We start from the raw sequence: 22,149 nt of genomic DNA, 5'->3' as shown, positions 1-22,149 counted from the left end.
GGAAAATTATGTCAAAATGTGGTTGCCCAGAGTAGGTCATCAGGATTGTGTGTCAGTTCCATGACAGCATGCATGCCCGGGTGCTGGATGATAGGTTGCTTTTCCAGTCACCAATGGAGTGAAACAAGGCTGTGTGCTTGCTCCCATAGTTTTTGCACAATGTTTTCAGCAATGTTGTCAGACAATAAGAACAAACATGGTATCAAGGTGGGTTTTCAGACTGATGATAAATCATTTAATTTGAAAATGCTACAAGCCAAGGCTAAAGTAGAGGGAGAGTTGGTACATTTTTTTTTTTGTTTGCAGATGATTGTGTACCCAATGCAGCCTCTGAAGTTGAGATGCAACAAAATTTGAGTTGATACTCTGTGCTAATTTTGGCTTAACAATTAACACCAAGAAAACACAGGTTCTCTACCAACCAGAACCATTAGTTGCAGCAAATGGAGAAATTTTGAATACATTGGATAAGTTGATTTGCCTTGGGCAGTATACTTTCTAGGAAGGTATGAATTGATAATGAGGTTGACACTCACATTGCCAGAGCTACCTCAGTATTTTGGAGGCTCCAAAAGAAAGTGTGGGAGAGAAGAGGTACTAGACTGTGCCTACCCAACTGAAAATCTACAGAGCTGTTGTGCTGACTTCATTGTTATATGCCTGTGAAACCTGGAGAGTCTACCAGCACCCCCCCCATTACTATTATTATATCAAGAATACCTTTATGTAATCTCCTTGAGGGCTAGCATTGTTTCATACTTGTTTTGGAATTCTCAATATGTAGCCAAGTGGCTAGCACAAAGCAAATGACTGGGCACTCATGTGTAGTTGCTGCTTTTGGAGAACAGAAGAATGGGTTGTCATATTCAGGACTGGGTTTCCTGGACTTCAATGAGTGGTGGCAATGATGGCCTTAGCCTCCACTTTTCCAGAACCTGACTCTGCTTGAGAAGCTGGGACCATCACTCTCTTTCCTTGCTTCCTTCCTATTCCTGACTCTCTCTTTGCTTTGGTATTGATGGATCAAGCTGAATTTCCTCTTCTTTTATGACCTCATTCTCCCTGTTCCCTATGCCAGGCTCTGAGACTGTTCCTTCTCTCCCTATAGTTTGGACATCTTTTGGACTTGCTTCTGTTGTCTCTTTCCTTAGGCTCCTTCCCCCAATCTGTCCCTTCCAAATGCTCCTCAGACTTTTCATATAAGGGACCCAGACTGTACTGGTCAGTGATTCCTTTGGAAATGTTGACATATTGTCCTTTAGCGTTGCTTGATGCCAGAGGGTTTAGAACTTGAAGAAACATGTCTTCCCTAAAGCATTTCCTCAGGGACTCTTTGGCCAATGAATGAATCAAAACTCAGGTATTTGTGTAGCATCTGGCACATAGTAGGACTTCTCTTTTGTAACAGATTCTCTCTCTTTAGTGCTTCAAAACTCCCTCTCTAGAACAATGCCGTTAAGTGATTTGCCCAGGTCACATAGCTAGGTAATTATTGTCTGAGTCCAGATTTGAACTCAGGTCCTCCTGACTCCTGGATTGGTGCTCTATTCCCCCTGAATCAAGGTCTCTTGACTCCAAGTCCAGGACACCACCCAAGTCATAGGTCAACACCCAGCAACCTCTATCCTTCAGGGCTTTCTGTAATTGAGGCTGGCAGGCCACAAGCTGTGGAATCTCATGAGCCTTGCTTCCCTTTGATTGTTCATTTTGTTTGTTTCTAGACATCCAGCCAAGGTCAGGGGTTGGAAAGATGACAGATGGAAAAATCACCTCTGGCAAGGGCACCCTCCGACTGAGATCAAAAGGTCCTGCCACTGTGGAAGAGCTGGTAGGTTGGGTCAAAGGTCAGGACTGAAAATCTGCAGAGGGTGGTGACAATCAAGAAAAGCAATCAGGCTACAGGTCCTGCAGCCTCCAGCATTAATTGGCCTTTGTAGTCCGGGTAGAGGCTGGGCCTGCTGAAGGCTGAGGAGGAACCAGAGCAATACCTTTCAGTTTGACCTTCAGGTGGGGTCAAGGGAGAATGGAATCCACAGTGAAACCTGGATCACCCAGAGCCTAAGATTTTTGGGCAGTGACGAGGCAGTCCTCAGGCACCCAGAGGAGGTCTGAGGATCAGAAAGTAGAGGCCACATGTACAAGTGAGTGAATCAGGAGAGGCAAGGGAGCAGTCACATTGGCTGGGCTGTTTCAAAATTTTAAAATTCTTATTAAAAAATTCATTGTTTGGCTTCCTATTTGCAAGTCACTGTCTTAGGTACTAGGGATGTCTGAGACATTGCCCCTCTGGATCAGGCTATCTTTGATTTGGAGCTGTAGAGATGCTTAACTTGGAGAGGTCCCACAACTGGAAAGTGTCTAGGTAGCATTTGAATCCAGGTCTTCCTGGCTTTAGGTCCACTATTCTGGAGGACGCAGCATATATACAGGCTGATAAGTGCAAAATGGATAGCTAGGTATGGCAGTGGGATTGAGTGCTAAGTCTGGAGTCAGGAAGACTCATCTTCCTGAGTTCAAATTTGTCTTCAGACACTGATTTTCCATGTGACTCTGGGTAAGTAACTACACCCTGTTGATCTCAGTTTCCTCATCTGTAAAGGAAAAGGCAAATCACTCCAGGATCTTTGCCAAGAAAACCTCAAAATGGGATCAGAAGGAGTAAAAATGATTGAACAAAAATGCAAAATTTCAAGAGGGACTTGAAATGGTATTACTATCTGGTTGTACTTTGCTTCTTTTTTTATTTATACAAGTATTTATTCATATTAATTCTTTCACCCATTCCTTTATTATTGATTTATCTTTCATCTCTTTCATCTCTATTTTTAATCAATTTTATCCTCTGTCATCTCTCTCTCTCACAAATATATTTATACATCTAGGTATAGATCTAGGCTGTTTCCCCCTCCCCTCAGTAGACTGTAAGCTCTTTGAAGGCAGTAACTAATACAGTTTTGAATTTGGATCCCTGGCCACAGGCGCAGTGCCTGAAACATGGTAGGCATATCACAAATGTTTGCTATGAATATAGAATAATGTGAATAAGAATTGTCGAGACCAGAAAAGGGGTTTGTGTGTGTGTGTGTGTGTGTGTGTGTGTGTGTGTGTGTGTGTGTGTGTGAGTGACCTGAACTGGGCTTGAAATGAGATGGGAGAGGGCAGGGGACCAGCACGAGGCATGCCAAAGGTGCTGAGGTGGGAGACAACAAGAGTAAGCCTTCCATCTCCAAGTCAAGATTCCTTAGAGAAAGAAGAGGAAACAGACTAGAACGAAAGGCCAGTTTTAGAACACTCTTTACTGGTTACAGGGTATTTTCTTCCTAAAGACTCTGTAGGTAGTGCACTGTTTATGTTACTGGTCAGGAAACTGAGATTCTTAGAGAGGTAGGAAGAAAGGAAAGGAAGGAAAGAAGAGAAGGGAGGAAAGAAGGGCAGAGAAAGGAAAGGAAGGAAGGAAGGAAGGAAGGAAGGAAGGAAGGAAGGAAGGAAAAAGGAGAGAAAGAAGGGGGGGTAGTTAGGTGGCACAATGGATGAAGCAGCAGCCCTGGAGTCAGGAGGACATGACTTCAAATCCAGCCTTAGACATGAAATACTTACTTAGCTGTATGATCTTTGTCAAGTCACTTAACCTACTGCCTTGCAAAAATCAAGACCAAAAGAAAAAAGGGAGGTAGGAAAAAAGGAAGGAGGGAGGGGAAAGGAGGGAGGGAAGGAAAGAAGAATAAAGGAAGAAAAGGAGGGAAGGGAGGAGGAAAGGAGGGAGGGAAAGAAAAAAGGAGGGAAGATAGGAAAGAAGGAAAGAAGAAGGAAGGAGGGAGGGAAAGAAGGAAGGGAGGAAAGAAGATTCAAGGAAGGAAGGAAAGAAGGAGGTAGATAAAGAAGGAAGGAAGGAAGGAAAGGAGAGGAGGAAGAAAGGAAAAGATGAAGGTAGAAAAAAAGGAGAGAAGGAAGGGAATAAGTATTTATCAAGCTCTTCCTATGTCCCAAACACTGTGCTAAGTTCTGAGGATACAAATAAAAACACAGAGAAGACAATTTCTGGTTCCAAGGAACTCACATTCCAAATGTGAGAGGGAGAGGAAAGGGAGAGAAGATGGAGGAGGCTGCAGGAGTTGTTGGACATTTCCAAGTGAGGAGGGAAGTACCAAGATGAGGCAGCAACAGAGGCATGCTTTGAAAGTCTGGAAGTTAAGAAAAGGTCCAGGAGGGGAAGGAAGACAGACTTGGGGCCCTCAACTAAATGGAGGTCCAAGGAGGACCTCATCAATGGGAGAAGGGGCCAGGTCTTGAGGAGGGAGGCTTCAGATTGAGGTACCAAGGACTTGTCTAATCCTCAGATTTGAAGTTCACCAGCTGCCTGCAGGAGGGAAGAGAAGGAAGTCAATTTAGTCATGGTGGGGCCAGGGACCAGTGGAAGCAGGGAGTGGCAATGGGTGGGTCCAAAGAAAGCATGGACTGCTTGCTAGAAACAACCTCTTTGGGAGTTTGCACTTGCCAGTCACTCAGTCAAGAAGTATTTATTAAACTCCAGTTGTTTGCCAGGCACTGGACTAAGGGTTATACAGACAAGCTCTGCTCTTGAGGAGCTCAGAGTGTAATGGGGAGACAAAGTCTACACAATGGTGGACAAACAGGATGTCTGCAGGATAATAGTGCACTAGACTAGAAAGTCTAGGTAGTCCTGCAATAAGAAATGACATCACAGAATCTTAGCGTTAGTAGAGGTTCTTCCTTGAAGAACTCTCAGGAACATCCCCAATAAAGGTTATCTCTTCTCCATTTGAACAACTTCCAACAAGGGAACTCATCAACTCTCAAGACCTTTTATGCCATGTTTAGACAGTTCTAACTATTTGGAAATTTTCACAAAATCATAGAATTTTAAAAGTCAGGGTTCTCAGAGTCCTTGGAGTTCAACCTGTATCTGAACAGACCCCAGAAGTGGTTTTATAGCCTTTGTGGAAGTCCTCCAGGGATGGAGTCCCTGCAACCCATCAAGGCCACTCATTTCACTTTTGTCTGGTTCAGGTCTGTTGTGGTCTTGTTCAGCATCTCTGTCTATATTGGCGGAATCTTTGTTATGTTGAAGATCTCATCATGCCCAACATGATAACCTGGGGGTGGGGTGGGGAGCCTTTTTTTCTGCCAAGGATCATTTGGATATTTATAACATCATTTATCCGCTATAATTGGTCAAACATTTAATTAATTCACTCCTAAAAAGCTCCTAGATTTATTGAATTTTGAGTCCTGCCAATGGTTGTCATGGCAGCACCAGACCAAATGCTTTTGTGGACTGGACATTCCTGCCCCTGATCTAGGGCAATTGAGTAAAGTTTATTATTATCTTATATTTATGAAGTTAGGGTAGAACATCATCCCTGTCTTTTCACAGAAAAAATCCAGCCTTTAAAGAGTCATCCCCAAGTCATTTGAGAGCTGAACCCTGGCACCACTGGCCAAGGGTTCTGGTGGAAGCTACTCAGAATTTTAGGTTTTAGATGGAAAAAGGCTGAATGCATTAAAACCAAATGATATTTGTGAAAGTCAGCAGGGTCCCAAGGAAGGCCTGGAGTGGATCTTGTTATAGCTTTGTCAATAAGATAACTCCCTTTTCTCTTGTCTTTAATAAAGCCTTTGAAGTCAGATGAGAAGGCCATTAAGAAGGTGGATTCTCTTCTGGAATTATACATGGGGATCCGAGATAATGACCTAGGTAAGTATTTGCCATCTATAAATAATGACTTTTTATACCTTAGTCCCACAAATTCAATTGTATTTTTTTGCTAATTTGTATTTATATTCAAAGATGTGATTATCAAGATGATAAGAGATGGCCTTGGCAGAGCTAACTCCAAATGGCGGATCAAAATTTGAAAATTATTCAGAGTTTCAGAACACTGATTCATGGGTAATAAAGAATAAATGTTAGAGAAGGAAGGAATGGATTATGAAAGTGAGGTAGAATTCCTCAGTGAAAGAATATGAAGAAAATATAAATCTCCTTTCTCTCTTATATGAATATATAGGTAAATAGCATTTTACTTTTTCCAATTACATGAAGAAAATTTTTGGTATTTTTTAGTTTTTTTTGCAAGGCAAATGGGGTTAAGTGGCTTGTCCAAGGCCACACAGCTAGGTAATTATTAAGTGTCTGAGGCTGGATTTGAACTCAGGTATTCCTGACTCCAGGGCTGGTGCTCTATCCACTGCGCCACCTAGCTGCCCCAAGAAAGTTTTAAACATTCATTTTTTAAAATAAGATTCTGAGTTTTAAAATTTTTCCCTCCTTCCCCTCCTTCCCAAGATTACATGTACAAGCATATAAAATATTTCCATATTAGTCATTTTCTACAAGAAGACTTGAATGAAAGACAAAAATGAAAGTGAAGAACAGCATGCTTCATGTTTTATTCAACAATAACAGTTCTTTCTCTGGAGGAGAGTAATATACTTCATCATGAGTCTTTTTGGATTGTCTTGGATCATGTTATTGCTGAAAATAACTAAATCTTTCATTGTTCTTCAAACACTATTGCTGTTACTGTGTACAGTGTTGTCTTGGTTCTGTTCACTTCACTATGCATCAATTCATGTAAGTCTTTCCAGGTTTTTCTGAAATCATCTTGCTTTTCATTTCTTATAGAATAATAATATTCCATTACAATCATACATCACAACTTGTTTAACCATTCCCCAATTGATAGTATTCATTTGCATTCCAGTTCTTAGCCACCACTAAAAGAACTGCTATAAATAAAATTTTTATACAAATTGGCCCTTCCCCCCCTTTTGGGATGTTTTTGGGATATAGACCTAGCAGTGGTATTGCTGGATCAAAGGGTATGACATTTTATAGTTCTCTTGGACATAGTTCCAAATTGCTCTCCAGAATGGTTGGATCAGTTCACAACTCCACCCATAGTGTATTAATTTCCCCACATCTCCTCCAACATCTAACATTTTCTTTTTTTGTAATATTAGCCAATCTGATAGGTGCATGGTGGTATTTCATAATTGTTTTAAATTTTCTTTTCTTTTCTTTTTTGTTTTTGGTTATTTTTTTGCAAGGCAATGGGGTTAAGTGATTTGCCCAAGACCACAGAGCTAGGTAATTATGAAATGTCTGGGGCTGGGTTTGAATTTAGGTTCTCCTGACTTCAGGGCCTGTGCTCTCTCCATTGTGCAACCCAGCTGCACTGGTTTTAAATTTTCTATTTTTTCTAATCACTGGTGATTTAGAGTATTTTGTGAATTCTCATTTTTGCCTGCCAAAAGACACTGCTGACACATCTTGTGCTTATGGTGCTCTAAGAGCCCCAGAACATTTCATAGAACAGAACACTTGATTAGCTACCCCTCCCCCAATCTACTGAGGTTGAGTTTTGGAAGCTAAGGATGAGAATTCAACCCCTGCTGAATTCACTTTCTGGTTAGTCCAGTGTCCAGTCACTTGACATGCCTAACTTCCCACAGCAGCTATCCACACATTGACCACACTTGACTCTTGTCCCAGGCTCTTCTAAATGCTACCAGTGAGAGGAAAAAAGCGGAAACTTTTATTTTCCAACTTCAAGAAAGAAGGGAGAGACACTGGAAAGAGAGAGTTTGGCAAGGAGCCAACATATACTCTCTCCTAAGATCTTGCCAGTTTTGCTCCTCATTCAAGCATGAAGCAGTGGTTTCCAGTGAGGAGAGCCTTATCACCTATGGACTTTGAGCCTCTGGTTAGAGAGAAGGAGACCCAAGTCAGTGGTTCAAGACTTCATGGTGCTCATAGGCATAGAACTGCAGAATGAGAAGGAAACTTAATGGTTGAGACTTTCTCAAGAATCCCATCCTCAACCTTCATAAGAGACACCACACGGTAACCATGAATAAGAAAAGAATTCAGAAATCTTCAGGACCAGACATATTCCATCCTCCACATGTCTTTTCCCCCTACTCATAGTCAAATTATTTATTTGTTTATAGTTTCAGGTCACCACCATTTCTCATGAAACTCTTCTTGAAAGTTGACTAGTAATCCCCTTAGAAGGCTAATTAGTCATCTGTAGACAATACCTTCTATTGGCCCATTACACAATGATGAGGAATATTGGCCATGGTCTACTTGGGAATCCCTTGAGGTCAGATCAGCCCTACTATAAACCAGACTAAGCAATGGGCAGCTCTAACTTCTTCTTGCCCTCCTAGTAGTTTCCCAGTTGCTAATTTTTCAACCAACAAAGGAATGAAAGACCAAGACACAATCCATGCCACCAGGGAACTGGAAGTTATAAACACAGCAAGGAAATGTGATATGGAATGCAACAGAGGGAAACACATAAGAGAAGGACCTGAACAAGTTTCCCTCCTATCATATCTGGCACCATGGAGAGAGTCCTCATCCTGGAATCATATGATTAGAGCTCCAATCTCTCCTGACATAGCCTATCGTTGTGACCTTGGTCAAGTCATTGCTCTCCCTAGGACTCAGTTTCCTGATTTGTAAAATGACATGCTGGGCTAGATGGGTTTGAGTCTCTTCGAACAAATGGTCCAGGTTCAGCTTCTGCTTGAAGTCTCCAAGGGATGGGTGACTGATTATCTCCTGCAGCAATTCATTCCCATTTGGGGTCACTTATTAGGAGGATTTTTCTTACATTCAGCTGAATTCTTCCCCCCCCCCCCCTTATTCACACTTAGTTTCTGCATCTGGTAGTTATATGTGTGACCTAGCCATCTTCCTCTGGACACTCTCTAGCAGCCTCTGACTCTACTCCCCTTCTTTTCCTTCCCTCCCTCCCTCCTTCGGCCTCCTTATTGACTCCTCTTATCACTATCACTTGGTAGGATTTCAACAGGTAGATGAGGTGGTTGAGGAGGTGAGGGCATTCCTGGCTTAAGTAACAGCACTGGTAAAGGTTGGCAGTAAGATTTCCAAAGGGAATAAGGAGTGAGAAGCATAGAGTCCACAGAAGAGATAAGTCTGGGAAGGTTGGCATAATTATGGATGAGGAAGATGGCTCTGTTATCAATGTAAAATATCCTTTGGAAAGAGGGAAGATCAGAGGTGGGAAGGCTGACTTGTTCCTAGGGCAACTCATTCCGCTCTGGGTCAGGGTTCTTTGTGGGGAGATTCATTCATCCTCATTTGACATTTTCTGACTCTGTCTCTGGATCCATTCCTTGAGAAATTGAAGACATGGAGGGAAGGTCTGCAAATCTCTTGGCTGGTTCACCTGAGGCATGGACTCAATGCCCTTCCTCACACTGGCCATCCTTTTCTGTATACTTTCCAGTTAATGAATGGATTGAAACAGTGTTGTACAGAACTGAACCAGGACTCAAGATGTGGTGTGACCACACTAAGCATTGTCCACATTGTAGTGGCCATTAGGGGCCACTGTGGTGTAGAGTGCTGAACCAGGAGTTAGGAAACCCTGAATTAAAATCCTACCCAGGATCCTAGCTTCATTTCCATTTGCCTCAGTTTCCTCAACAGTAGAATGGCAATAAGACCAGATCAGAGGAGACATGAGCAGCTCCACAGAGCCTGGTGCACACAGTAGGCACAACCTGAATGCTGATTTTACCTTCCTTCCCTCCTCCTCCTGCACACATCCCAAAGTGGAAAGATAGCAGCAAAAGAAGCATTTCCTTAAGATGACTAACAATGAAGACGAGTGGGACAAATTCCTCAGAAGGGTCACCAGAGGGCAGCACTTAGCCATAATTCCTTAAATTCTAGCCTCAGGGTTTTGGAAAGAGACTTCAGGGTTGATCTGGGTCCCTACTCTTATTTGCAGTTGAGGAACCTGAGCCTGAGTCTTAGAGATGATTTTCTGTTTCCATTTTCTTATCTTGACAAAGGGGGCTGTTCAGCCCAGTTCCAGGGACCCCAGGAGCCCAGAGTCTCCATCCTCCCCTTTCTCCTCTTTTTCTGTTCCCATCCCCATCTTTGAGGCTCCAGCCCTCAGTCCAAAGCCCACGAGAAGACAAGTCACCAACTCCAGCAGGCTTTTATTGAGCACCTGCTGTATCAGCCCTGGGCTGGGTGCTCATGGAGAGCTCCTGCCCTGGAGGGGCTTCCCTTCTGGAAGAGGAGAGCCTGAGGAAGGGAGTCAGGCACAATTCCCCTCCAAAGGGGTTTTTCAGGTTCTCTCTGTATTTTGTGTGAGTCTGATTGTTTGGATGAGAATGGTCTTTTTTGGGGGGGGGTGGAGGGATTTCTCTTTTCTAACTTTATTTTTCTTCAGTGAGCATATTTCTCTTCCTCTTCTGTTTTCCTTCCTCCCCCATCAGAATGGAGGCTCCATGAGTATAGCCCTGTCAGAGTAGGTGCTTAGGAAGGAACTTGCTGGTTCATTGATTAGCCTGGAAAAAGGAGTTAAATGGTGAGCTGCAACTGAGGCCGAGGAGGCTGGAGGAGCCTGGCCCAAAGGTTTCCTCTTTGGATAGGCTCCTGAATCAGTCGACATTAGCTCTGTAAGAGCCTTTAACTCTGGGTCAAGCCCTCCACTAAGAATATTTTATTTTATTGTCACAAAGCCCTGGAAGGAGGGCTATTGTTATCCCCATTTTACAGAAGAGGAAACAAAGACAGGCAGAGTTCAAATTATTTGTTCAGGATCACATAGCTAAGTATCTGAATCTGGATTTGAACTCAGGCCTTCCTGACTCTCATGGGTAGCATAGAATGCCAGACCTGGAGATAAGAAGACCAGAGCTCAAATCCAGCCTCAGACACTAGTTGTGTGACGCTAGACAAGTGACTTTATTCTGTTTGCTTTAGGTTCCCCATCTATCAAATGAGCTGGAGAAGGAAATAGCCAACCCCTCCAGTAGCTCTGCCAGGCAAACCCCCAAATGGGGTCCTGAAGAGTTGGACACAACTGAAACCACTGAACAACAACAAACCTTCCTGATTCTATCCACTGTAGTCATTCATCACTTCTCAACTTCAGCTCTTTCTCTCTGTCTCTGTGACTCTCTCGGTCTCTGTTTTCTGCCGCTATGTGTACATCCATACATCCATACATCCATACACACTGATATATGTAATTTCATTTGCTTCTCACACCACTGGGCTAACATGTTTGGTCACTGCCTCACAGGAGGAAATGGAGGCATTGAGAAATGACCCTCTTTGATGGGAGTGCTCTGGTTCCAAGGGGGGTCCTAAGACCCAGCCCCTCACCATGCAAGGTTTGATAAATAAGCTAAGCTGAAAGGATGAGGGACCCAATGAAATGTCCTTGAGCATGAACATAGACTCAGGCAGGGTGAAAAGAAAGAATTTGCTCTTTTCCTAAAGCAAAATCTGAGAGGAGGGAGCTAAAATCCTGCTCATTCTGATATGTGCCTTCAGCAAATGGAGTTCTGCACACCTGGCTGGCTTCCCTATCTCACCACCTGGTGCTTATCTTGTTTTCTCTTCTATGGAGCAGCTAGGTGATTCAATGGCTAGAGTACTGGCCTTGGATTCAGGAGGATGGGGGTTCGAATCCATCCTTAGACACTTGCCACTTACTAGGTGTGTGACCTTGGGCAAGTCACTTTATCCAGATTGCCTTGCATTCAAGATCATCTCTAGTCATCCATATCTAACTATAGGATCCAGATGACTGGAGGAGAAAGTGAGCCTGGTGACATAGCACAGCCCCCTCCCCCCAACTCAAGTCCAATTCATATACTTGTCATGTCATCACCTCCCTGATGTTGTAAAACTGAAGGACAAACATTTCTCCACTATATTCTATGATGGCCTTCCTGCCTTGGAGATCTGAATTCCAGATTTGATGACACACATCTGGCCAGGTCCTGGGCCATGATCTGAACCCAAGCATTCCTGATTCCCAACCCAGTAACCTGACACCTCTTCTCTGTTACCTCCAGGCTTCCCAAATTACGGTCCAGGGACCCCTGGGAGTCTTCAAGACCTTTGTGGGGTATCTGGAAGACTAGAACTGTTTTCATTGGAAGACTAGGATGTTTTAATTTCTAATATAGTAGCTATCATAGTTAGTAATAGAACCAGGCCTGGGCTGGAGCTGGTTTGTACTGGCCAGAGAGCCAGTTATGAAATTTTCAGCAAGGGCTTTGAAATCTCTGAAATCAGCAAATGCTACAAATTGAGGCTGATTTATTGTGTTATTATTGACTTAAGAAAGTGATGCAGATTGAACTTAAAAGTGTGTCCTGGCTTTTTGGAGAGCTGGGTGTTAAATATTTATCAGCACACATAAAGAAAACCTTGTTAGGACCCTCAATCATTTTTAAGAATGGAAAGGGGTAATGAGACCAAAAAGTTTGTGTCCCTGCTCTAGAATAGTAATAGACTAGATGAATGTTCACCCTAATCTAGAACAATAGCAGTGCAGATGACTATCTTGCTCTAGAGCAAGATCACCTCCTCTCCATCATCTAAAGATCCTTTTGTCTCTCTCTCTCTTCTTCACCTCTTATAAACATTAAAAGTGCCCTCTCCAAAGAGACCAGTGATGTCTTAGCTGCCAAGTCCAACAGATTTTTTCAGGCCTCACCCTTCTTCACCTCTCTGCAGCCTTGGATCCTGTCCATCACCCTCTTCTCTTCCCTACTTTCTTATCTCTAGGTTTTCTGGCTTTTACACTTTCCAGGTTCTCCTCCTGCCACCTGAGATCTCTTCAATGTCCTATGTTGAATCTTCATGCAGGTCATACCTGTTAATCAATAGTAATTGTCCCATAGGACTCTGTCCTGGGTCTTCTCTTTTCTCCCTCTGTCCTATTTCAATTAGTGATCTCATTAGCTCCTGTGGATTCAGTGATCATCTCTGTCCTTATGATTCTCAAATCTTCTTATTCAGCCCTAACTTCTCTCTCTACTTTCAGTCTCTTATCCTCAACTGCCTATTGGACATGTCCCACAGCCATTTTAAACTCAACATGTCCAAGGCTGATCTTAGCATCTTTTCCCTTCTTCCTTCACTATTATTATTTAGGGTACTCCATGCTCCCCGACACCCCATATCCAATCAGTTGTCAAGTCCCGTTGTTTTTTACCTTCATGCTATCTCTCAGAGCACTCCCCCTTCTCTCCTCTGCCATGGCCATCCCACTCTATTGGTGCAGGTCATCCTCAGCTCACACCTGGACTAAGGCATTAATCAACTGGTTGATCTTCCTGTCTCAAGTTTCTGCCCATTCCAATCTCTTCTTCACTTGTCTATTGAATTGATTTTCTGGTCTGACCATATCAGTCCCCTTCCCCCAATTCAGTAAACACCAAGGGTTCCCTATTAACTTCAGGATAAAATACAAAATCCTTGGTTTGACTTTTAAAGCTCCTCATAACTCATCCCCTTCCTCCCTTTCCTGTCTTTTTATACTTTATTCCCTTCTATGTATCCTTTGATTCAGTGCCTCTGGCCTCCTTGCTGGTCCATGGACAAGACACTATACCTTTTCACTGCTTGCCCCCATAGCTGGACCCCTCTCCCTCCTCATTTTTTCCTCCTGGCTCCCTTGACTTCCTTTAGACCTCAACTATAATCTCACTACATGAAGCCTTTCCCAGAATTTTTAATCTCATTGCCTTCCTGCAGACTACCTCCTGAATTTATGCTTGTTTGTGAATAATTTGCATGGATATTATCTCTTCCATTGGATTGTGAGCTCCTCCAGGACAGAAACTATTTGAGAAGCCTTTATGTAGCCCAGTAACTGGCACATAGTGGGGATTTCACTTTGGCTGACTTCTGTCTTCTCTAGAGGATTGCCCCACCATCAACCTTCCCCTCTCTCTCCAATTCAATGTCCTCTGATCATTTGGTCCCTTCCCTGCTGACTAGAGACATACCCAAGTCTGCCTGTAGTAAAACAAAATCTTCAACAAGACCTACATTCCTTCATAGCCATTATCCTGATTCTCCATTCCTTAGCTAAGGCTTTGTAAAAAGCTGTCTGCACTTGTAATCTGCCTTCTTCTCCTCTCACTCTCATCCAGCCTCAGTTTTCAATGGACTCTGCTCTCTCCAAGGCTAAAAAGGATTTTGTATTTGCCAGGGGATTTTTCTAGTCCTCAGCCATCATTCTTGAGTTTTTCACACTTGATTCTCTTCTTCTGGGTGCTTTTTGGGATTTGTTTTTGATGAAATCCCCTCTTCCTGTCTGACCATTCCCTCTCAGGCACCTCTGCTGGATCTTCCTTCTTGTCATTCCCCCCAGGGTTCTGTCCCTGGTCTTTCCCCTCCATCCTCTGTCATTCGGTGCTCTCATCAAGTTTAATGGGTCCAGTGAACATCTCTATGCAGAGAATTTGGGGTTCTCTTTACAGAGCTCCAGTTTCTCTTCTGATCTATGATCCCTCTTTATTAACTAACTATATGGAATTTTGAACTGAATGACCCAAATTGACCCCTCTTCCTAACTTCCTTACTTTGAGGGTACTGGTTTCCTTCCAGTCAGCAAGATAGGAAGCTTCAGTGTTTTCCTTCTTACTGTTGTGGTTATTATCTTTTTTCATCATGTCCAACTCAGTATGACCCCATTTGGAGTTTTCTTGTCAAAGATACTGAAGTGGTTTGCTATTTCCTTCTCCAGCTCATTTTACAGATGAGGAAACCAAGGCAGATAGGGTTAAGTGACTTACATAGAGGCTGGATTTGAACTCAGGTCCTCCTGAATCTGGGGCTGGACCTCTAATCACTCCTCCATCTTGTTGCTTTTCTTTGCTCCTACTCACCTTAAGTATTCAATCATCTGCCGAATTTTGTTGCTTCTTTATCTAAAAATCTCCAGAATAACATTCCTTTCTTTCCACTCCCACATCTACACCCCCCCCCCATTTTTGAGCCCTCATTATTATATCTTCCCTGTCTCAAGGCTCTCCCCATTCCCAGCCATCTTCTATAACTATTGTTGTTGACTTGCTATAGTGAATTTGCTGAAGCACAGGTCTGGTCATATCCTTCCCTCCCCAAACCATTAAACTTCAATGGTTCCAGTGGTCCAGCCATAATGGTCTTCTTGCAGTTCTTTACCCCTGCTGCTCCATCTCTCATCTCTATGCCTTTTCCTTGGCTGTTCCCCCAAGCCCTCCCTCCTTACCCCCACCTTGTAGAATCCTTGGTTTCCTGTATAACTCAACTCAAATTCCATCTTAATTTTTTCCAAGGACCATTTTCTTCAAGAAGCTTCTCCCAGTTGCTAGTCCCTTCTTCTCCAAGGTTTCCTTTATCTTCTCTGCATGGATCTTGTATTTACCCACTTCTGGATATGTGGACTTTCTTGTTCCAATGCAAGCTTCTTGAAAATAGATTGTTTTCATTTTTTTTTTTTTTGGTATCCTCAGGGATCAGCACAGTTACTGGATCCCCTGGGAGCAGCATAGTGGGTGCTTAGTGTGTGTTGGCAGATTAATTGATTGGTTGTCTGGTTGGTCCCAGAGGGCGGACCCAGGAGCAATAGAGGGAAGCTGCAAAGAGGTGCCTTCTGATAGCAAGAGTGGGATAGAATGCTTTCCTCATTGCAAGTTTTCAGACTAAGACTGACTTGACTCTTTGTTGACTATGTGATAGGGGTGAGTGGGGGGAGATGGCCGCTCTGAATTTTCAGCAAAAGACAAGAATAATCTTCTGTGTAAACCACCCATATACTTCTCCCATTTCAGCAGAATTTCTGGCTCAGATGATTCATGTTTCCCTTCCTGACTCACTAGCTTAGCAATTCTCACCTCACCTCCTTTGCTTTGGCATATGGTATTTTCCAGTGGAAACTTTGAAAGGATATTCCAGAAACCACATGACACGTTGTCCATTATGATTTATGAAATTTTCACAAACCTTGTTTCTTAGTCTCATTTTTGGAACCTGCAGATGGACAGAGGATGAGAGCGAGATTCTCCTTCAACCTTGTTTTAGGTCTAGGGTTATGAATCTTGATCAGGAGTCCCATCATTTACAGTTGTTCTCTAACTCCCATTCCCTCCCAGGGTCTTTTTAGACGAGCCCAAATGCTGGCTTCATTTCCTGAGCTAGCCAGTTATCCAGGGGTCTTTCTGGCTCTTATCCATTGACCCTAAGACTTAATTAGGGATTTTAATTTTTAAAATGTGCACAGGTGCTATTGCCTGTGCCAAGATTACTTTGCTTATGTCCTTTGTCATTTGTCTACTTAATAAGAGCTACTAAAAAGAGCCAGTATTTACATGGGCAGCTAGGAGCTCCATAGTGCATAGAGCACTAAGCCTGGAATCCAGAAGACTCATCTTCCTTTTTTATTTGCAAGGCAATGGGTTAAGTGGTTTGCCAAAGGTCATACAGCTAAGTAAGTATTAAGTACATGATGCTGAATTTGAACTCAGGTCCTCCTGACTCCAGGGCTGGTGCTCTATCCACTTTGCCACCTAGGTGCCCAAGTCTCATTTTCCAGAGTTCAAATCCAACCTTAGGCACTAGCTCTGGTAATCCTATTTGACTCAATTTCCTCATCTGAAAAATGAGCTAGAAAAGGAATTGGCAAACCATTCCAGGATATTTGCCAAGAAAATCTCAAATGGGGTCATGAAGAATCAGGCATGACTCAAAAAATGACTAAACAACAATAACCCCATTTCTGTAGCACTTACTAGCTAGCAGGCACTGTGGCAAGTCCTTTCCAATTATCTCATTTGAACCTCACAGCATAACTCTGTTATGATCCCCATTTTATGGTTGAGGAAACTAAGGCAGAGAGAGGTTAAGCGACTTCCCAGAGCCATACAGCTAGAAGGTGTCTGAGGCAGAATTTGAATTCAGGTTTTCTTGATTCCAGGTCCAGCACTCTATTTACTGAGCTGCTTGTTAAATCAACAGCAGACACTATAGATCTATGGGAGAGGGACCACTCCTTCCTCTGGGGCTCTCTGGAAAGTCTCTTCATGTCTCTCAGCCTCAGTTTCCCCTTCAATAAAATGAGAAGATGGGCTAGATGTCTCCAAGGTTTCTTCCAGATCTCAGTAGATGATCCTTTTGTTTTAGCTGTAATTTAGGGAAGATGTAGACTAGGGGACCTTTTATTAATTTTTTTTTTGATTTGTGTCACAGACTCCTTTCGTAGTCTGACCAAACCCATGAGACCTTTCTCAGCATTAAAAAAGTAATCAAATTGTAGGCCTTATTCAATTTCAGGTTGCAGTTAGGAAAAATAAAGATATCTTTTTCCCATCTAAGTTCTAGGTTGCTTGGGGACCTGACAAGGTCAGGTAAGATTAGACAAGGAGGATGGGATCAGTTTGAAGGCTACCTCTGAGTATCAGACTGGTGATAGGGCTTTTGTTTGTGATAATTGTGGTTGATTTATTGTGTAACCCCATCACTGAGAACATTAGAGCTGCGAGGCTGGCAGGGACCAGAATAGATGAATTGGGAAGTCTCAGAGGCAGAGAGTAACAAGGGTATACTGTGGAGTTCTGGCCATGAGACTGGAAAGAGACAAAATCCAAAGACCTTGGGGACTCATTGGAGTTCGGGGTGAAGAAGAGGGAGAAGTCAAGATGACTCCAAGATTTCAAGCTGGGGTGTTTGCAAAAATGTGAAAAGAAAAATAACAAAGGAGAGAAGGGAAATGGGAAACTCATGTTGGACATGTGGACCTTGATAAATGTTCATAGGGTCATTGATTTAGAAGTTGAAGACCTAATTTGTTTTATTTATTTATAATTTTTTCTGACCTTGTACATCAAATAAAACCAGCATTTTCATAGATATCATAGAAGATAAACTCTAGGATCATCCCCTTTGTGATTCTTTCTATTCTCTTTGGTGTATTTTTTAAAAGATGACTTGATGGTCCTTTTTTCTTTCTTTACTAATTTGCTATTACACCCTTATCTCTTTTCTTTCTCTACTCCACTGACAACAGGAACAGAAGTATAAAACCCTTGAAACAAATATACAAGCAAAATCAATTCTTACATTGCCCTTAACAAAAACTATGATTTATTCTGTATCTTGGGTACATTAGTTTTCTGTCACTAGTGAAGTGGCATGCTTAATCACCAGACCTCTGATCAGTCTTTTTTACTGATCAGAGTTCTTACGTTTTCATAATTCATTTTTTTTTTAGTTTTTGCAAGGCAATGGGGTTAAGTGGCTTTCCCAGGGCCACACAGCTAGGTAATTATGAAGTGTCTGAGGCCGGATTTGAACTCAGGTACTCCTGACTCCAGAGCCAGTGCTTTATCTACTGTGCCACCTAGCTGCCCCTTCACAATTCATTTTACAGATGAGGAAACTGAAACTGAGATTCAGTGACTTGCCCAGGGTCACCTAGGTAGTAAGTGGCAAAGCAGGAAGGGAACTGACTTCCAATACATTGCTTTGATGAATTTGAACTACTAGCAGGACATCCAGGTTGGGATCTCAGGCCAAAGCTTTATGAACTCACAGGGCCCCGAGAAACCATCAGTGCCAACCCTTTCATTTGACTGCATCCAAGATGACCAAGTGATCTGGACAGTAAATATCAGAGACATGGTGTCCAGAATACAGGTGACAATGTGGATCTGGAGTCTAAGAAAGAAATGAAGGTTAGAGATGGAGATTGGGTATTATTCCCATGGAGAAAATTGTTGAATCCATCAGAATGGCTGAACTCTGCAAAACCTTGAGAAAGAGAAGAAGAGGATGGACCGTGTCATGGGAATGGTGGACAAAGATCTCTCTAACATCAGTTCAAGAAAGAACTTTTTCTGCTCCAGTTTATCTTCGTCTGCCTTTGGAGACCCATTTCTTTCCTGAATGACATTAAAGCCTTTCTTTTGATTGAGCGGTTAGTATTTCTGAACAAACCTGCCAACACAGTCACAGTGAGCATTTTGGTAGCTTTTAAGATCTTTTCATAGGATGACCCTGGGAAGTGGATGGTATAAATATTGTTGACCCCCTTTACAGAAAACATAGAAACAGAGGCAAGGTGATTGACTAGGGTCACCAAGAATATGTGAATGTTCAAGGTGAGATTTGAACTCGGTATCTTCCAAATCTCCCCCACAAGTCTCCTAAATCTCTAGAAATCTCCCCAATCCCTCCAATCCAATTTTTTTTTAATAAAACTGACATCATGCTGAGAGAAGTGAGAGTGCTGCTTTGTTTTCTTCTGTTTGCTTTCCTGTTCCCTCATGAAGTATCCTGAGTTTTATCCCATACACATGGGGGCAGCTAGGTGGAGCACTGGCCTTGGAGTCAAGAGGACAGGAGTTGAATCCACTTCCAGAGACTTTACTCTTACTAGCTGTATGACCATGGGCAAGTCACTTCACCCTGACTTCCCTGCATCCAGGTGTCCTGATTCCCATCTGGCCCCTGGAACCAGATGGCTCCAGAGGAAAAAGTGAGGCTGGTGACTTAGCACCCCCCCCCCCCCAGATTCAATTCAGATGCTTGTCATGACATTCCCTCCTTGATATCATCATCTTTTTTGAAAATTAAGGACAAATATTATCCCATACACCCCCTGGAAGCAATTGAAATACCACCCATTTGCTTATAAGGAAACAATTTTCCTGCGACTTGATTTTTTTTTTTATTGAGTCATTTTCTTTGTGACCTCATTTGGGATTCTCTTGGCAGAGATACTGGAGTGGTTTGCCATTTCCTTTTCCAGCTCATTTTACAGATGAGGATACCGAGGCAAACAGGATTAAGTGACTAGGGCAGGGCCACACAGTCAGTATATGTCTGAGACTGAATTTGAACTCGGCAAGATGAGTCTTTCTGCTTCCGAGCCCTGTGCTCTTCATGGTATCACTTAATTGCCTATTTACAATTAGCTTTATGTTCTTTACAATATGCCTTAACTAAATGTTTTACAATTGGAAAAAAAGTTTTTTTCTTTAGGTCCTCATCATAATCCATAATCCTAAATAATAATAAAAACCAAATAATTCTAATAATCAATCCTAGAATTAGAATGTACCTATTCTGCATTTCATTGTACTTATCATAGCATTGTCCAAACCACCATCTTCCCCCCCCCAATCTTTGATGTTAATTTTTCAAAAGAATGCTTTAAAATTTTTTTCCTTTTCTTCTTTCTCTCTTCACCCGCTCCCCTTTTGGCAGCTACAACAATATTTGAAGCTGGAAAAGACAAGTTGAATCCAGATGAATTTGCTGTGGCACTGGATGAGGCTCTTGGAGACTTTGCATTTCCAGATGAATTTGTCTTTGATGTATGGGGCGCCATTGGTGATGCTAAGCAAGGGCGATTACAATGAGGCCAAAGGCTTTTCTTTGGTGAGCTTATGTTAGTAAAAGCTCCAACTAGCATTTCTTCAATCAACATCTGTGGAGAATGAGATTTCTAATACTTTTGTGAATTCTGCATTGATTGGATGTTATATTTGTGACATTTATTCCTACTGAAAAAGTAAAAAAAAAACAACCACACTGCTTTGGTTTCTGGGTGATTTTTAAGGAACTAGTATGCATTATTAAATTTGTGCTGAATATCACCTGGTAGTCATCATCAGTGGAAACCTCAGCTAGGGTGCCTACAGAGGAAAATTGGAGGTCCATTTCCAGGTAGACAAGCTTCCTCCAGTCTGAACCCTCAGCTTTACTGTTTTCCATAGTAGTCATATAGCTTTTTGTACTTGCTATATGACTCTTTTTGCAGAATTTTAAACTGTAAGAGGAAATTCAGGGACTGAAATTTGTGAAACTTTTTTTAGCACTTCTCTTCTTATTCTTAATTAACTCTAAGAGAGATTCTGGGGCTAAAAGAAGTTCCCAAAAGACCCCCCCAAGAGTCCGATATTTTTTTTTTGAGAAATTAATGTCTCCGGACCCTCATCCCATCTCAAACAGGGGAATAGTTTTTTCTGCTGTTTCTTCTTCACAAGATCCATGGATCATGTGAACTTTGATTGTCTGGGGACCAGGTGATATTTTTTTTGGTTTGTTTTTTGTTATTTGTTGATTGGTAATAGCTAATATTTATTTAGTGCTTGCTATGGGCCAATTATTCTCTTATTTGATTCTTAGAACTACCCTGCCAGGTAGGGGCTATTACTACCTCCATTTATAGATAAGGAAACTAAAGCAATCCTAGGTAGTGTCTGAAATCAGATTTGAACTCAGGTCTTCCTGAGCCGATAGAGCACCTGAATTCAAACCTGGTCTCAGGTAAAAGTTATGCTATCTATCTATCTATCTATCTATCTATCTATCTATCTATCTATCTACATATATATCTTACAAGTTATGTGACCCTGGACAAGTCACTTTGTCTGCCTCAGTTCCTTATCTGTTTAATGAACTGAGAAGGAAACGATAAATCATTCCAGTATATTTGTCAAGAAAACCCCAAATGAACTTATGAAGAATAAGACATGACTGAAAAAATAACAGCCACTCTAGGTCCAGGGCTTTATCCACTGTTGGCTGATTAGTGGAGGTAGGAGACTGGGAAGAAGTAAAAACAGGAAGAAATATCCATTTATACTGTAGACATTTATTTGTTTTTTTTGTTTTGTTTTTGTTTGTTTGTTTTGCAAGGCAATGGGGTTAAGTGGCTTGCCCAAGGCCACAAAGCTAGGTCATTATTAAGTGTCTGAGGTCGGATTTGAACTCAGGTACTCCTGACTCCAGGGCCGGTGCTCTATCCACTGCACCACCTAGCCGCCCGCAACTATAGACATTTAAACAATAACATTTCTCCATCCACCTCCAAACTATTTGAAGCCCTTCAGTTGAGGGTTTATGTTATTTGCAATATCTTTATATTTGAAATATTTACTCAACACGACACTTGAACTCATTTTTTACTGTTCTCAGAGATGGAGTGTAACTTTTTAACCCTCAGGAACTGAGACACTGTCTACAGACTTCTCTATGGAGGTGAAGAAATGGTAGAAAATGGAGACATTATCTGCCATGTTATTTAATGTCTCTAATGTTTTAATACAGTGGTTCCAAAGCCTCATGCTATTGAGAAAATTAGGGATAAATGACTTCCCTCTGAAACTTAGTGGACATTTCACAAATGGGAGATAGAAGGCAAATGAATGGGTTTGGCAGAGATTTAATAAATCAGAGCATGATGTCCACAGACAGTTCTAAGTTGTGGGGGGAAAGATATTCTCTGCTATTACAGTAATCAGAAATAGAAACCTTTAAGAAACAAATTCTAGGAAATTAGG

The 22,149-nt window shown here is 42.1% G+C and overlaps 1 protein-coding gene across 1 annotated transcript in view; it reads left to right on the top strand.

The window, feature by feature from the left end:
* GIPC2 (GIPC PDZ domain containing family member 2) overlaps nt 1–20,404 on the top strand; it is a 68,077-nt gene extending 47,673 nt beyond the window's left edge. The window contains exons 4-6 of the mRNA XM_074220301.1: nt 1,722–1,828; nt 5,635–5,716; nt 20,069–20,404. Of these exons, the coding sequence (XP_074076402.1) occupies nt 1,722–1,828; nt 5,635–5,716; nt 20,069–20,223 (344 nt within the window). The 3' untranslated portion in view covers nt 20,224–20,404. The remainder of the gene's footprint in view (nt 1–1,721; nt 1,829–5,634; nt 5,717–20,068) is intronic.
* Nucleotides 20,405–22,149: the final 1,745 nt, after the last annotated feature.

The sequence above is a fragment of the Macrotis lagotis genome, chromosome 2 (genome assembly GCF_037893015.1).
Source record: "Macrotis lagotis isolate mMagLag1 chromosome 2, bilby.v1.9.chrom.fasta, whole genome shotgun sequence".
Classification (NCBI taxonomy): Eukaryota; Metazoa; Chordata; class Mammalia; order Peramelemorphia; family Peramelidae; genus Macrotis; species Macrotis lagotis.
Note: the sequence above shows the minus strand (reverse complement) of the source record. Positions and strands in the feature narration are given on the sequence as shown.